We start from the raw sequence: 16,881 nt of genomic DNA on the forward strand, positions 1-16,881 counted from the left end.
TTTTATTTATAAATTGATTTTTTTGTAAATTAATACATGCAATTGTGTATATAAAATTATATATTGGATTAAATTATGTAACAATACTTGACCATATGCATAATTCGTAAATGAAATTATTATTCTTAATTATAATAGAATAATACATTATAGGCGCATTATAATAGAATAATACATTCATCGATTTGGTATCTTATTGTCAATACTCTTTGCGTAGATACGTGCACATGTATCCACAAGAACAATGCAATGATCAATAATACAGTCAACGAGAACAATTGACACACAAAGAGCGACAGCCATGATGAGAATCAATCTGAGCTGTAATTTTTAAAGGCTTTTAGGAGCCACATGAAAGAAAGAGAGACAATGGACGCATCGCGTTGTACATGTTGATGATTTTAATAACACACACACACACGTGACGACTTTTAAATAAAATTATATAAATTATATGAAAATTTCGAAAAGAGTGAAAACGATTTTTCGATTTCACTTAATATATTCAAATTATTTGTCGATAGTATCTTAATCAAGATGATACTTAAAATGCCCATTGATTTTTCTATACACGGTATAATTACTAAAGAAACAAATTAATATGGTATGTATTATATTCATCAACGATATTATATTCATTCGTAATTCACTAATACTAATCGATTTGATCATCAATATAAATAGCTAATTAAGTTAATGATGAGTTATGATGAATATTATTCGAGATTGATAAGAATGTGTTCTTTGTTCGAATAATCATCGTCTGCTTTTCAAGAAATTTATAGTCGTTATTTATTTTCAATAAAGAATCGATGCAAAAAAATTTCATAATTTATGTAAAGATATGCAAATAATAGCTCACGCATTTATTCACGTTGCATAAGATATCCACGACGTTGTCTTTCGTTGCGTCATCTTTCGACCATCTGGTCCACCGATCGCGTCTCTATGGAGACGATGAAAAACGGATGTGCATACAAAGTATTCGCGGATGTGCGGATTATTATGAACGTCCACTGGCATCCGCATGAATGAAACCGAATCCGTAGTAATTCTCATACTTTGAACGCATTTACGCAAATGAGTCATCGAAGAAGCTCGCGCATCACATGTTGCATTTTCATGTAAACGTTACTCATCGCTGATACGTGACGCCAACGAATTATGACGATCGTGGGATAATACGGTCGATTAAAATCTTATTATATGCAAAAATATATAATAGAGATTCCATAAGAGAAAAATGTGGTACACTAAAACTAACTTGCATTCCATGAAAAATTCACATGAGACATTTTTGTCTCTTTGCGATTGAAACCATCGTGTATAGAGATGATAACATAAGAATAAAAAAATGGGTTTTCCTGTTTTTCTGGGTTTCCTGTTTTCCTGCCTGTTTGGGTTATCTTGTTGATTTCATTCTTGATTGCTGGGTTTTCATATTTCATTTATATTCTCCTACAAAAAAGAAAGATATATCAACATGCAAGATTTTTCAATAAGTTTTTATAATTTTTTAAAGTTATTCATCACAATTATAAATGAAATATTATAGAATACATTTGTCTTATCTGAATATTTCTAGAAAGAAAAAAAGGTGAGAATGAGAACCGTCGATTTGTCAGTTTCGAATATCTGCCTACAACAGTACAGATGTAAAAATAAAAACTCAAAGCTAAGTTGGAAAATTCAAAGAGCCTCACAAGGATAAACGAGTTTTCAACATTTTCCTGTATTGAAAGACTCGTCATTTATCTCTCCATTAACTTGCGAGAAAGCGAAGAGAAACTTGAAGCAAGTTAAAATATTACTTTGGAATCATTGTAAAAGTTAATACTTCAATTGGAGAAAATATACGGTTGAATAAGACTAATTTTGTAAAAAGAGTACAATGGTTTAAAATCGTTTTATTTTACTCGTTTTATGTCTCTCGACTTTTGATACAAGTGGTAGTCATCTGTACAATGACAACGATTAGGAAGGTCTTGTTCCGCTTTACACCAGAAAAAAATGTGCAAAAAATTCCTATGGGAAGGTTTTCGAAATATTTTCGTCTCAATGACAATATTAGTTTTGGGAAAATATAAAACGAGACAAGCTCGTTTCAAGCCAGAAATTCTTATGTGCGTGAATGTGTCTTGTATATAACTGCCTATCTCGCAAATATTCGGGCCTTATGCGAACAATTCGCTCTTGCACAAATATTTCAAAACGATCGAATAAAATATATGTATTTCTATGTTACTTTATTACAGCAAAACCAAGAGAGCTTCTGATAATTTTATCAAATTTTATTATTTTATTGTATATTTTTTATACAAGGATAATATAAAGTTTGTTAGCGTTAGAGGAATAAAGTTCTATAGATATTTGCATATAATTAATATTCACATCTCTTGACACGCAGCTTTTCTGAAAACTCTTACGCAAACGGCAATACAGAAAATTAATGTTTTCTCGTTAGAAATACGTCGGAAATAGTCGCAACTTCTGGTAAGGTAAGATAAGGTAAACATCGGAGCTGAATCTTTCAATGTAGTCAAATATTTTTGTACATTTCAACAGTTCCAATATTTTCTACGTACAACATTTCTTTATTCTTCTTTAACTACCGTCTGTCTCTCGCATCCTATCGCACGGTCTTCTTTGTTCATGTTTTCACGCGCCGTTGACAAATACAAAAGGTATGCTGCCGATTGCAAGCCACGAATGATCGAAATGATTTACTTCCATGAATTATGTAACTGGCGGCTGTAATGATGTTTCCAGTGAAGATTAAATGCAGCTCTGATGAAGAATCTGATGAAATCCTAGCAAGATGTAATGGCGTAAGATGTTAACTTATATAAAATAATCGGTATATGTATTTTATGTGGACATCTCTCTAAAAGATATTTTATTGTGCAACAAATCTATATTAAAATATATGTTAATGAGATCCTTCCAGCGATTAATTAAAATGCCTATCACGTACATTTCGTAATATTACACCATATTATTTACGAAACTTGGCCATATACGTTACGCGCGTCCCAAAATGCACGCGACTCAAAGGACCAGGCCACAAAAATCTCTCGTGTCTCTCCCTTCGGGCGCCCGCGCGAGGACGAGGGGAGCTATTCATCCCCAAATATATCCTGGCGTAAGACGGGGTCGTCCCCTATTTCCGAAGCAAATGCCGCTGTGAAAAGGACGATCGTGGTAACGGTAGTAACGTCGAATGGACGAGAACGCGCGCGCGCGCGGATGACAGATACTGTAGAACGGCATGCATTATAGCGTACAAATCGAGAGGCGCGCGTCGGCCCCTTCCCTTTCCAACGATACCGTATTCCCCATCCTCGGGCCCATCTCCCCCCTCGTCCCCCGTTCCATGTGTGTCGGCCGCTCTGGCCTCCCTTGTACGTCGAGTCGAGAGTCCCCTTCTCCGCCGCCCCTCCTCTTGACGACACAACAAACAACCGCGACTTCTCGTCAGTCGCCGCTCAAGATATTGCTACGTACGCACGTACGAATACGCATACACGTGTCGGCACTCGATGCCGCGGCCGTCTCACGATATTTTTGCGAGAAAAAAAATTTATTCCTCGACGAGAAAGACAGGCAGAAAGAGGAGACGAGAGCCTCGCTGCACGATTTTGTTTCACGTTGCGCGTGCATGGAAACGAAAGTGAGGAGGGGGACTTTATCGGGAAGGGGGATGGAAAAAGAGTAAGAGAGAGAGCAAGAGAGAAACGAAGTGAGAGAGATGGAGAGGGGGCCGGCACGATTGACAGTTGGTAGTTAGTGTCGCTTCCTCGATACGCGGCCACGTTGCGTTCGCTCTCCCGGTTCGATTCTCCGGAGAATCCGAAAGAAATAGAGGGGAAAGAGCGGGAAACGGGGGGAAGGGAAAGAAATTAACGTCCTCGAGAAGGGAACACGTTCGAATTCCTCTACGAGCCCGCCGGCCTTTTAGCTTAGCTTAGCTCAACGCGCGTTCCACGACCGCGAATGGGAGGGATCGTTTGAGAAGTCGAGGATAATCGTCGGTCGAGATCGAGAGCGCTCGAGGAAGAGGAAGAAGGGCAGAGATCGCTGGAGATCGCGAGGGAATCTCGCGACGTGTTGTCGGAACGCCGCATTTATTTACGCGCGAAATCGCACAATCATGTGCTAGCAGGACGCAGAAATTCCCTGGATAATTATCGAAGGAAACCGCTCGAAGAGATTGCCTAAGAGGACATGAAACTACGCAAGGAAATCTCTTCAACTTGTTCGACGAAATTATAAGAAAAAAAAATATCCAAGAGAGAAGAAAGAGGGTATCCTAGGGTAGGATTAAGAGAAAGCGGAAGCAGCGGAGATAAGAAAAAGGCCGAGCGGACGGAAGCAACGACAAAGAGAAAAGACGCGCTGGTCCTCCTCTCATTTCTTCCCCCGCGAGTTTTTATTACTCGCCCGCTAAAATGATTCACGCGAGCTCGTGAACCGAAAGCCGCCGATCTCTTCGCAGGAGGAACTGGAACACGTCGAGGACTCGTCGGCAACTCGTCCAGCGTGGTTCGGTGACCTATCTCGCCCGGAGAGCCGAGGGGAAGGAAGGACCCCCGGCGGGGATACAGAGGGTTAGAAGGAGAAAGAGAGAGAGGCGGGAAAAGAAGGGCAGGGTTGGAGAGAGAGAGAAAAGGCGAGAGAGATAAAGAGAGGGGGCAACAGGCGGGGGGGAAGTGAAACGGCAGGGCACGGAAGGCGAGACGGGAGACGGAGGAGAAAAAAGGAGGGAACACGGGTAGAAGAGGCATGCCGCGTGGACAACCGTGCACGCTCGTGTCTCTCTCTCGTTTCGTTTTGCTGCCTTCGTTCGCGCGAGAGCGCGGTGGATGAGCTACGCTCGTTAGTGCCGGTTGATGGTACGTCTTCGTGGTCGTCATCGTGCTTGAAATTCCTACGTAACGGGAACAAGAGAGGACTTCGGACCCGTTTATTAGCGCGAACGAATCGCACGTGGTGCTCGTGGCTGTGGCGATTGGTAGGTAGTAGCGGATGAGCGGGTGTTGACAGTTGACGCGGTCAGTCATCATCGTCTTGGAGAGACGAGGCAGAGCGAGTATTTCCCGTCAACGTCGTCCTCGTGGCATAGCGAGACACCGGCGCGATCATGTATAAGCTACTAGCGGACTTGAGCCGTTACTTGAAACGGCAGGAGATCATCACGGATTCTATGGTGTTTCGGATGCACAACCACTTCACCACGGTGCTGTTGTTCACGTGCTCGATACTGATCACGGCCACCCAGTACGTCGGTAAGCCGATCACCTGTATCACCCAGGGTCTGCCTGAGAGAGTTATCAACACTTACTGCTGGATAACTTCCACCTTCACTATGCCGGATGCGTTCAATCGACAGGTGCGTGTGTGATTTTCGATTGTGTACCTATCTCCACCGATCGCCCCTGATCCTCGCGGGATCGTCGCTGTCCCCCTTTCTCGACAATCTTCTCGTCAAACTGATACTATCGCTATCGCTTTCGTGGATTCTAATTGATTATCGTTGAAAACGCGCTATGTCCTTACAATTATCTCTGCGTTAACAATCAGTCAATATGTCAAGGTAAACAGCATTTAAAAAAAGGCTGTTGTTAATGGATTTGTTGACACATAATGCAAATTCGAGTGGCACTTTTAGACTCTTTGATCTTTCGCGAAATGTATTCTGTTTGCAACACTTATTAAATTTTTGATACCTAAATCATCGATCTTTATATTCTTGAATTAAATATTTTAATTTTTTTATTATACTCTTTTTTATAAATCGAATATTTTATTAATAAAAGTATGAATACATTATATTATATTTTACATTATATTTTGATAAAAAATTGTTGAGAAAACTGATGTTTAAACGGATCAAGATCAATTAAAATTTAAAAAAAACTATATTAAGAGTTAAATTTTGCGCATGTGTATTAGATGTAGGTATATCTAAAGTTTAACAAAGTTGTTATATCGTTATTATAACAGTGCATGTTGTATATTATATTAAGGCAAAACCCGTCTTTTTTCATGGTTCAACTATTGCACGCTACTTTTCTATTTATTGCACATTATAAATTGGAAAGAAATTTTCCTTCCCTGATAACTGTTGCCTGCAACTTTGCAAGTATCTGCAATAGATTAAAAAAATTACTCATGAGCCATTCATCGATTATATGATTATATATCATTTAAGTCAAATTTTAAGTTACATTATCGCCTTTTCATTGATATCCATCGATATTTGCGCATAAAAAAACTATATATGTGAAATTATATATTGAAACTATCATATATGAAAATCAAACGCTGTGATTATATCTTTGAACAAGCAATAATTAATTAATTTTTACAGTAACTTTGTAGAAAAAAACCATAACTATTAAGTATATTTAAAATTATCATATCATTGTATAAAATCTTGTTTAAACTTTTAAAATTAAAATATCTATTGATTATTTGTCTAAATTGACGTATCGCAATTTTTTCCTACTTCGATTGCATCATCTTGCATATAGTATTGCTTTTGATATGTGACACCGCGTTTTGCTGTTTATAGAGATTTATTTGTCACGTTTACAGTTTTGATCCAACAAGTCTCAGTAGTGGGTAATATAATCAGTATTTGATTTCTGCACGCGATAAATCTGGATATATAATTTCCTACGTATATATCATTTTTTACGCGTAAATTTTTTTGCGTATAAAGACACTTTTATTTAATCAATCTGTCTATATAAATAATCACGGCATCGAAAGATGCTATATCGGCAATTTTATACGTTTACCACTTCATTAATTATTCAAATTCTGTGATTGAAATAAAGTATCGAGAGATTAGCATTTTTTTCGGGATATTTGAGATATGTACAAAAAAAATAAGTGATGAAGAATGAATGAAATGCCATGACCATAGTTAATGATAACGGAATTATTGATTCAAGATATACACAGAATGTGACAGGCGGTTGACTTTAATTGAAATATGTATGACGAAATATGTATGACGAAATATGATTGAACTAGAGATAAATACACGCTCCTATAAATTAATAACTTGGAGAAATCAATAGAAAGAGCCTTCAAAGCCGTTAATTACAACTTTGTTATTAGAATGCATGCAAATATTGAAGAATCATATGCTACAAAAATATCAGACAATATAAGTATCTAACTGTAATATTTGTAATCTTACTTATTCACTAATGTTTATTTTAACTACTAATTATTATAATATTATTCATTAATTACACTTGGAAATTTTTTGATTATCTATGTATTTACAGATGGATAAGTCGCGGTTGCCTCGTTTCAAGTCGGAAAAAAAGACGATAAAAATTAACATATTGATTCATTGTGCGAATTTCTCTCAATTAACTTTGCAAAAAGCAAAAACTTTCAACTGCTACAGTCGATGCAATCTTTAATAAATACACATATTTATCATCTCTTTTGAGAGATTAGTTTTATATATTGGCGATATAACTCTCTTAAAATCGATCCTTAAATGTACATATATTACAAAACGAAATCTCAACTCGTTCTTTAAAACAGGAATAATGTTTCACATTTTAAATTACTAGATTTCATGTCTTAATTCTTCAAGACAAAGAAGAGAATATCATACACAGTGATATTCTTATTGAAATATACTCTTGAGATATTTTAATTTGCAAGAAGAAAGAATAAAGAAAATGAATATATAATTTGCTATTTTTAATATGATAAGTTTTACGAGTCAAAACAAGCGGATAAATTCCTGTCAGGGTCTTCTAAAAAAAAAACATGTAATTCTTGTTTCACAACAAGACAAATTAATTAATGAAAAATTTATTTATTTATGCAACTGCGCACGTTGCAACACGCGAAAATATTGTTATAACGATATATATAAACTAGGATAATTTTTTTCTCCTTATCAATATGCAAGGAGAGTCAAATGAAACTCCATTGTGCGATGATGTCATCGTTATCATCTTTCTAAAGTATCGCCTGTCCACAGGTCGGCCTGGAGGTCGCCCATCCAGGAGTAGCCAATGACTTTGGAAATGTCGACGCGAGGAAATACTACACGTACTACCAGTGGGTTTGTTTCGTGCTGTTTTTCCAGGTAAGCAAATCTTTTTATCGGCAATCTACCACACGTGCTACGTGACATACGCCTCGAGTCGCGCGCGCCAGACAAGAAAGAGATTCCCCCTCATCCCTCCAAGTCCTCTTTGTGTTCATCTGTCTGTCTTTTCGCTGATCCACGCTTATCTTTTATATCTGGCGGTCGACTGCAGTCCACGTGGATCTCTCAAGCGTGGGATGTCTTTCAGCTCGTTAATAAAAATATATATGATTTAAATTCCGACTATATTAAAAGATAAAAGTTAATCGATCATTCGCCAATCATTTTTAAATGGATCATGTATTAATGGAATTTTCGAGTTCGGGTTTAGAGATTAATATGCATAATTATGTGTAGAAAAAAAAGATTTCAATTATCCATCGAGAAAAGATAAACAACAAATTTAGCAAATATAACAGGATAAAACATATGTTTTGCCCAGCGCAATTTCGTGACAAAAAATTGTTGAATATAAATTATTCATAAAAAAGACAGTTTCTCTGTTCGTATAATTTTTACCATTTATAAAATACAAAAATAAATGCGAATTAATTTCATAAGATTTTATATAAACATATATAGTAAAAATCTATATTGATAAAATTGTCACTTTAATTTGATCAATTGATTTGAGCATGTTATTTGTAGCGATTAATATTTCTTTTTCCTCCTTCAATATACAATATTTATTTATACATTTATCCATTTTTTAAATATTTATTTATTCCTTTATTGATTTAGGCGGTTTTATGCTATATACCGCAATGGCTGTGGAGCATGTGGGAAGGCGGTCTGATGAATGCGCTGGTCATGGGAATGAATCACGGCATGGACACCGAGGAAAATATCATCAAGAAAAAAAGCGCTCTCATGGATTATTTGATACAGCATATCAGGGTAAGTGTAAATAAATCGAATACACTATTTATTAAACAAAGCTAACTAGCTTCGGCTCGGTAAATAAGATACTTAAGAAATAGTAGTAACATGTGAAAGAAGAAGCAATAGAAGGAGCAAAAACTTTCCTTAGATAACTCGTATTTTAACGTTCTCGGTGGTCGTTGATAAGTAGCTGATTTACCTTTGAGCAACATCGCACGTGTCTTTGCTATCGTTAAACTTATCGTCTCTTTAGTCAGAATATTTTCAAAGCATCCTTGAGGATTGAAACTAAATCTACAGATATCTAATCGTTGAATATAAATTATTGAAAAAGAGATTCAATATATATCATCTATAAAATACGAGAATAAATGCGAATTAATTTCGTAAGATTTTATATAAACATAAATATATAATATAACTAAAGATCTGCATCGATATATTAAAAATAATTTTCATTTTCGAAACGTGGAGTGGACTTAGCCTGCCATATTTACTTAGATTGCAACATGCTATATTTACTTGGTAAATAGATTATGTGAGATATCGCGATACCGTTTAGCCGGAATGTTAGCTGAGACGACGAGCATGTCACATGAGAGAGGGAGACGACCGCGTTAAGTCCAATTCGTCCTCATTGAGTCCAATTTGCCTTAATTCAACGACATATTGCTGTTTGCAGAGTCACAACACGTATGTGTATCGGTACTTTGCCTGCGAGGCCCTGTGCCTCATCAACATATTCGGTCAGCTCTACCTGATGAATCGATTCTTCGACGGTGAGTTCTTCAGCTACGGTCTGCGAGTGCTGCAGTTCTCGGACACGCCCCAGGAGGAACGCGTCGATCCCATGGTCTACGTATTCCCACGTGTCACCAAGTGTATCTTCCACAAGTATGGTGCCTCAGGCACGATACAGCAGCACGATTCCCTCTGCATATTGCCGCTAAACATCGTCAACGAGAAGACATACATCTTCATCTGGTTTTGGTTCTTCATCCTGGCTATCATGTTGTTCGGCCTGTTGGTATACAGAGTGATGATTATCTTTGCACCGATGGTACGACCGAGGCTGCTGCACCTATCGACGAGATTGCTGCCGATCGAGATTTGCCACAGTGTCAGCAACAAGGTCGACCTCGGTGACTGGTGGATACTCTATATCCTCTCGACCAACATGGATTCGCTCCTCTACAAAGATCTCCTTATGGAGTTCACGAAGAAAATGGCTAACACCAATTCGAAGTCCGCAACCGCGTAAACGCAGATTAGACGCGTACTTTCTCATAGTTTGCGCTTTCGTAGATGTATAGTATGCGCATATGTATAGGACGAGAGAGAATTACTTAGCTTAAAATCGATAAATACAGACTGATCTTCGCATCTCGCGATATGCTCTTTTTCTGATCATGTGTCCCAGCAAAAATTTTCGTACCATTACACTATGATTCACACATAGATATGTATATTTACGAAATATCCTCAGAATACTCTTTCAGTTTTTAAAATAAATTAACGAAAAACGAAAAATTAAAAAAAAACGATACGTAACGATGCGTACTGATTGCGTATTCATTGTATTTTTTTACAATGTATTTTGTAACACTTTATATTATGGATACGCAAAAGGAATTGAGAGTTAAAAAATGAATTTTCTCTTTATTTCTATACGTGTGATTTAAGATTTTATCTTCTAATGCATATAGATAAGAAATATTATCAGTTACGTATCATCGTCATTTTTTTTAATCGTTAATTTATTTAAATATTAAAAAGATATTCCGAATCATCTTGTATATAATTAATCTTTTCCAAGCGATCATTTTTCAACATTTTAAACATATGTATCTCATCTTTTCCGCATTTAGTGGAAAATTATATCACGTATATATCTGTATTTTGCTCAAACAAATAATTCAATTAGTATATATATAATATACAAGGGTGACTTGGGAAAGATTAACGCAATAAGATTATACTCAGTCTCGAATGAGATTTTTAGTGAAATAATTATACATCTAAAATATTTAGTACATAAAATTAAATATAATTATAAGTATATAATAGGATATAACGATTCATTCGAAGAAAAGTATTATTTTAAAAAATAATTCCAACACAATTTCTTGACGCGTGGACAACGTAAATGGAGAATTTAATATTATAGCACTCGTCATGTATATAATAGACACATAAAGGGTGTTAATATTTAAATATTCTTCCATTATTAAAAGCAGAAGAGAAAGAGAAATAATTTCGAAAACGTTATGTAATTCACAATTATTTTTTTCTTTTTTCTAAACAGGACTATCATTTATTTACTGTATAACATATAAAAAGAAAAATAATTTCGAAAACGTTATGTGTTCACAATTAATTTTTTTTTTTTTCCTTTTTTCTAGGATTATTGTTCGTTTACTGTATAACATTTTTTCTTTGTTTTTAAGAGTTAAGATATTAAAGTTGGTTCGAGTAATTAATAACTAATGGTTCGAGATGAATCTCTTTAAATCCTGTTAACGGTTAGATTATATGTATACTTTTTTTCAAGGTCATCACGACTGACGAACTAAAATCTTGAACATGACTTTGGGAATAAAGTAAGAGTCATTAGGCTTTGAGCAACTGATGAATGAGGATAGTATTATTGTATGATTTTTTTCACGTGATTAATCATTTATGAAGCAAAATAATAATAGTCTTCAGAGGCATAGATGCATTTATAAAAGAAAATCTTAAAAGTTGTCCTTTAATTCGTATGCACCAAATTGCATAATTTTCTAACGTAGCCTCTTTTTTAATTGACATACATAGGGAACAACAGTTGCGTATATCACCGATAAACAAACTGTTGGATGAATAAACATTGGCCAAGAATGTCACGACAAGTTCGTTGTGCAAACAAGCAGTTAATTACTCATAGAGTATCGACGAGTATTAGTTTCATGTATTATTCGTGTAATCCTGCTAAAATCATACAATTATACCCTCATTCGCTGGTTGCTCAAAGCGTAATGACTCTTATTTTATTCCCACAGTCGTGTTCGAGATTTTAGTTCGTCAATCGTGACGTCCTTGAAAGAAGTGCAGCGTGTAATCTAACCGTTAACATCGGATTAAACGATTTCCTGCTGCTTGTTTGCATAAAACGACCGATGAATTTGCAATTTATCGTGACATGCATGTTACGAACTTGTCGTGACGTTCTTAGCCAACGTTTATTAATTCGACAGTTTGTTTATCGGTGATATACGCATAACTATTGTTCCTTATACATGTCAATTAAGGGAGAAGGGGCTACATTAGAAAATTACGCAATTTGGCGCATACGAATATCTATTAACTATGTATAATGCGTGTTTCACAGTACCAACTTTAATTTTAGCGATACAGTTTAGCATTGACCTTATCCTTTTTATTTTCAATTTTTCCATAAGCTTGCTAAATTTTCATGATTTATTTTTACATAAAGATATAAATTTTTGTGATCTCTTGAATATTAAAACATGTGGAATATTGCAAAGTTGCAATAAAAGCAAATAAAACTGCTTTGTTGTATATTTCCTAAGAAAAATCGACTGCGAGTTTGTCGTAGAATCTGTCATCGAAATTAAGGTCGAGGACTTTAGTATTATGTAGAAAATATCCGATATATTATACAGCATCTCTATTTAAAACATATCTTTTTCCTTGTAACTGACACGGAGAAACAATTATTCTTACATTAAGCTATATCCAGACGCGTTCGTGCGTTTGTATACTTTCGCTGCCAGCAGATTGCGTCATCTTGGACCGCAAGAAAACCGCGACACGGCCTAGCGCGACTAGTAATGGTCACTGTACTAAGTTCGCGGTGACTAAAAATATGTCTTTTTCGCGTGTAAAGTATTTTTATCTTAATCAACTCAGAGTTCATCCATCGGTTACACTTATATGTGCATATTTTGTATTCTATTAGCTTATGTAAGATGTGATAAATACATAATGTGGTAACACGCTTGAGAGACTAAAAAGGAATAGAAATCATTGAGAAATAAAATAAGAAATTTTATCGCCGGCTTGTTCGTTCTCGAGCGTCGGTGCATTTTGTGCAAGATTCTTTTGCCCATTTGTGTTCCACGGACAACACACGTTGTCGAGATAAGACTTCCACTTAGAATTGTGGATTTTGTTCGCGTTTATAACTTTTTAGGATATATATTAGAATATATATTATACATTATATAAGCCTGATTGTATCTATACAAGTAAAGGTGTGTAAAGATTAAATTCTGGAAAATTTAAACATCAGAGTTTATTTTTTTTCTTTGCTTCTCGCGTAATGTGTAGGACAATGCGGAGATTTCAACGCCACGTTTGTCGATACGCGACCTATAGTTAAGATCCGCACACATATCCCGACATCCAGATTACATATATATATGAGGCTAAAGGTTTATAAGATAGTTTCACAATGTGATGATAGCCGAAGTAATTTTAAGTAAATTTTTACGACGCGTCATCTTTTTATGTAGAAGAAAATGAAAAATGATTCACAATACTAATGCAAATTTTTAACTGGACCCGCTTATTGCATCATATTGTGAAATGTAGGATATATTAAAGTATACGAGTTGCCATAAAATTAATAAATATTACATTGGAAATTTTGTATTTTCTTGATAATAATTTACGATATTTTCCCTATATTTTAAAATTTAATAAAATATATTCAGCAACACTTTTCTTTAATTGATTTCTATTTTACTCACTAAATTTGAATTTAATAAATAAATTATGATTATATATGAGAATAAGTAAGTTTTTAATTTTCACAAAATTGTTATAAATAATAAATTTAACAAAAAGTTGTCAAGATATTTAAAAGAAATATATATTATTATAGTAGAAGATATTAAAATTATGCACAAGAGGATTGTTGCTTACATCTTGCCAGACACATGCATTATACATGGCATAAAAATGCATGGCATGTGACATAAAAAGAGTTTTAAAACACTTCTAGCATTTGCGATTTAGATAGGCGTCGCGCAACCGCATTCAAACAATTAGATGACGCATTTTCCAGGTTTATTTGTGAATAAATTAAACCTCAGCTGATAAGTTACGTATTACACAGACAGACTGTAACTATACAATTCAAATTAAAAAAAAAGACATAATCTAAACAAAAGTTATAGGAAAGACATTAATAAATTAGCCATAATCAAAAATTTTTATGTATTTTTTTATATTAAATTAATGACTGTAATTTAAATATTTCTTAAGCGAGCCAGTGTGTGTTTCTTTCAAGTGTCACAAGTGGCATCAGTATTGACTGTTAAGATAAAATGATATCAGAAACGCGATTCAATCGAAGAAATAGCACGTCGTGGCGCGTGTTCTTCTCCTCTAAAAATAAAATATTATTTGGCGAAAGAGAGAATACGTTGTAGAATATTTGATCGACATGTTTTACGTATCTTTCACAGAGATCCAATCAGTTTGACTTCATTTGACGCGCTGTAATTCCAACGCATCTGCTATGACGATTCACGCACGTTTATAATTAGTTGCGTGACAGACGAGTGACATTATTTACACATGATGCATATGGTTTACACATGAACGATTGACGTAAGAATTATTACTCGCACGACACGATTGCGATGTTCGCATATCGTGGCAAAAAAAAAGCAAAATGGTCGAAATTTCCCACAGCAATGATGATCATGATGCTCCTGATGTTTTTTATAATTATCACTAATTAAAAAACTGTGAGAAATACACGAGAATCTTGTAAAATTAACTTCGCTGATTAATCGATTGACGCATGCGGCAAAATTGGCCGAAAAATCGACAAGATCAAATAATGTGCTAAAATAATAAAATTAAATTAAACAAAACCGAACAAGGCAAAATCAATTATAGATGTTTTTCAAATTTAATGCATTTAAATTTAAATTAGACGTTCTGAGTTATTATTTCTTTAAAAATATAATTATGTAAATTTTAAGTTTTATCTCATCGAAAAATATACAGCTTATTTTTATATTAAAAAAAGCAATTATATTATATTTTTAATGCTTGTTAAAATAAGATTACTTCTGGCCATAGTTTTTTGCAATTTTTATTTAATTTTATTTCAGCTTTATGTTTTTAAATCTCGGATTTGTGATAATGTTGTAAAAGAAGGATTTATATATTTTAACTACATTTTATATCTATGATAAACTAATCTTTTAGAAAATAAGATATAAGAAATATATATCAACTCACTTGAATAAATAACAGAGCTACTATAAAAGACAACTGGATGGCTTTGTTATAGGCGCCCTCTGCTCAACATCTGTTAAATGGTCGATGTCTGCGTCGGTATATATGTTGTTCGACTAAAATTACCGACTATTTGATTGCACAATATCAAGGGAGAACGCAATAACGTTTAAGAAATTTGAAAAATCATAGAAACTATATTATTAAAAAATAAAGATTAAATTTCTAAATATATATATTCTTTTTTAAAAAGAAAAATGTATTCTTTTTCTCTGTCTCTCTCTGTCAAATAGAAATAGAAAATTTTTCACATTATATTCATATTATATTATATCATGCCATATTTTATAGAATAGATATGAAGATAATTGTCTTTTTTATTAATTAACGGCAAAATAATGAACAGGACGATGCGTTTTCCAACGTTAGAGTATAACGATATATCGTTCTCAGTCGTTCGTGAATAAATGAGCGTTTTTAGCCGCATAAGAGAGCCAATAAATGAATTAATTCACGCACCAGCTGACGCATCGCGGATGCACCGTCGTTGTTGCTGCATTTTTTTGCGCCAGATAATTATATAATTCGATTAATTAGTCGTTCATGATTTGAAACGACAATCTCTGTCAGTTATTCGAATAGCTATCGGATAAGCGTACGGCTTATGGCAGTGCCTTGATCAATTCGTTATGACAATTCCTCGATAATACTCCATGAATTTTTCGATGCTAGTCACGTAAACAAAAAAAAAAACTGGATACGAAATATTCGATAGATTGGATTACACGCGAACAGCGCGTCAGTCCGAGAGATATCGGTTATTAATTTAATTAATCGCAGTCAGACGCGTAATTGACACGTCGGTCCGATCGCTCGATTCGCAGGGCTGACTTTTGACGATGCGAAAAATGTGAAACGAAAGTGTATAGTTCGAAATGTTCGAATCCCGATGCGAGACAATCTTACCTCGATCGCGTGATTGCGCTCCCCCTTCAAGTCATGCGTGTTGCATTGCAAAATATACTCCCCAACATATAAAATGTTATGATAATTATAGCGAGCATGTTCCTAGATACGAAATACATAAAGCTATGCTGTAATAAGCGGTAAAGGCTCGCATGATCGTTATTTTCCGTAAAACCACGAAAAAAAAAAAATTCAGAGCCATTACGATCGAGAAGAAAGACCTCCGAGTAATAATCATGGAATTATTTCAACGCAACGTTTTAATGTAATAACGCATCGTCGTTATAAAGTCTTATCGTTACGAGGATTCCTGGCGTTTTCAGAAGCCGCGCATTCGTTCGACGCGCGATAAAAAGGAGGAAAAAAGAGATAGGATGTCTATTAAAGTTAATCGACGTCGTAGTTAATCGGTCTTAAATTAGGGACGCGTACCTTATGGATATGCGCGGCGGCGGCGGCGGCGAGTCTCATCTCGCCTCTCTCTCTCCGACGAGACGAACGCGCTCGGTTCGGCGTTTCTATTCCTGGAGCGGGCCGACTCCTCGTCTCCGGCTCCCAAGCCGGAGGTGCCATGTCCCGGCTACGAGTTGGTGCGAGCCAGTGCGTGCGAGTCCGTCCGCGCGGTGTCGGGAAGTCGTGCGTGTGCGCGG

General features: G+C 35.4%; 2 protein-coding genes across 2 annotated transcripts in view; one reads left to right on the forward strand and one right to left on the reverse strand.

The window, feature by feature from the left end:
* Positions 1-76: 76 nt before the first annotated feature.
* LOC145972504 (uncharacterized) overlaps positions 77-16,881 on the reverse strand; it is a 130,056-nt gene continuing 113,251 nt past the window's right edge. Inside the window, exon 5 of the mRNA XM_083101216.1 lies at positions 77-1,458. Coding sequence (XP_082957342.1) covers positions 1,445-1,458 — 14 coding nt within the window. The 3' untranslated portion in view covers positions 77-1,444. The remainder of the gene's footprint in view (positions 1,459-16,881) is intronic.
* Positions 3,475-13,659, forward strand: Ogre (optic ganglion reduced). The gene is made up of 4 exons (XM_083101210.1): positions 3,475-5,389; positions 8,018-8,125; positions 8,870-9,025; positions 9,693-13,659. Exons 1-4 carry the CDS (start codon positions 5,141-5,143, stop codon positions 10,269-10,271), a joined length of 1,092 nt encoding a protein of 363 aa, XP_082957336.1. The 5' UTR covers positions 3,475-5,140; the 3' UTR covers positions 10,272-13,659.

Source organism: Camponotus vicinus, unplaced genomic scaffold, assembly GCF_025532165.1.
Source record: "Camponotus vicinus isolate PSW18456_S1 unplaced genomic scaffold, iyCamVici1.0 SCAF_5, whole genome shotgun sequence".
Classification (NCBI taxonomy): Eukaryota; Metazoa; Arthropoda; class Insecta; order Hymenoptera; family Formicidae; genus Camponotus; species Camponotus vicinus.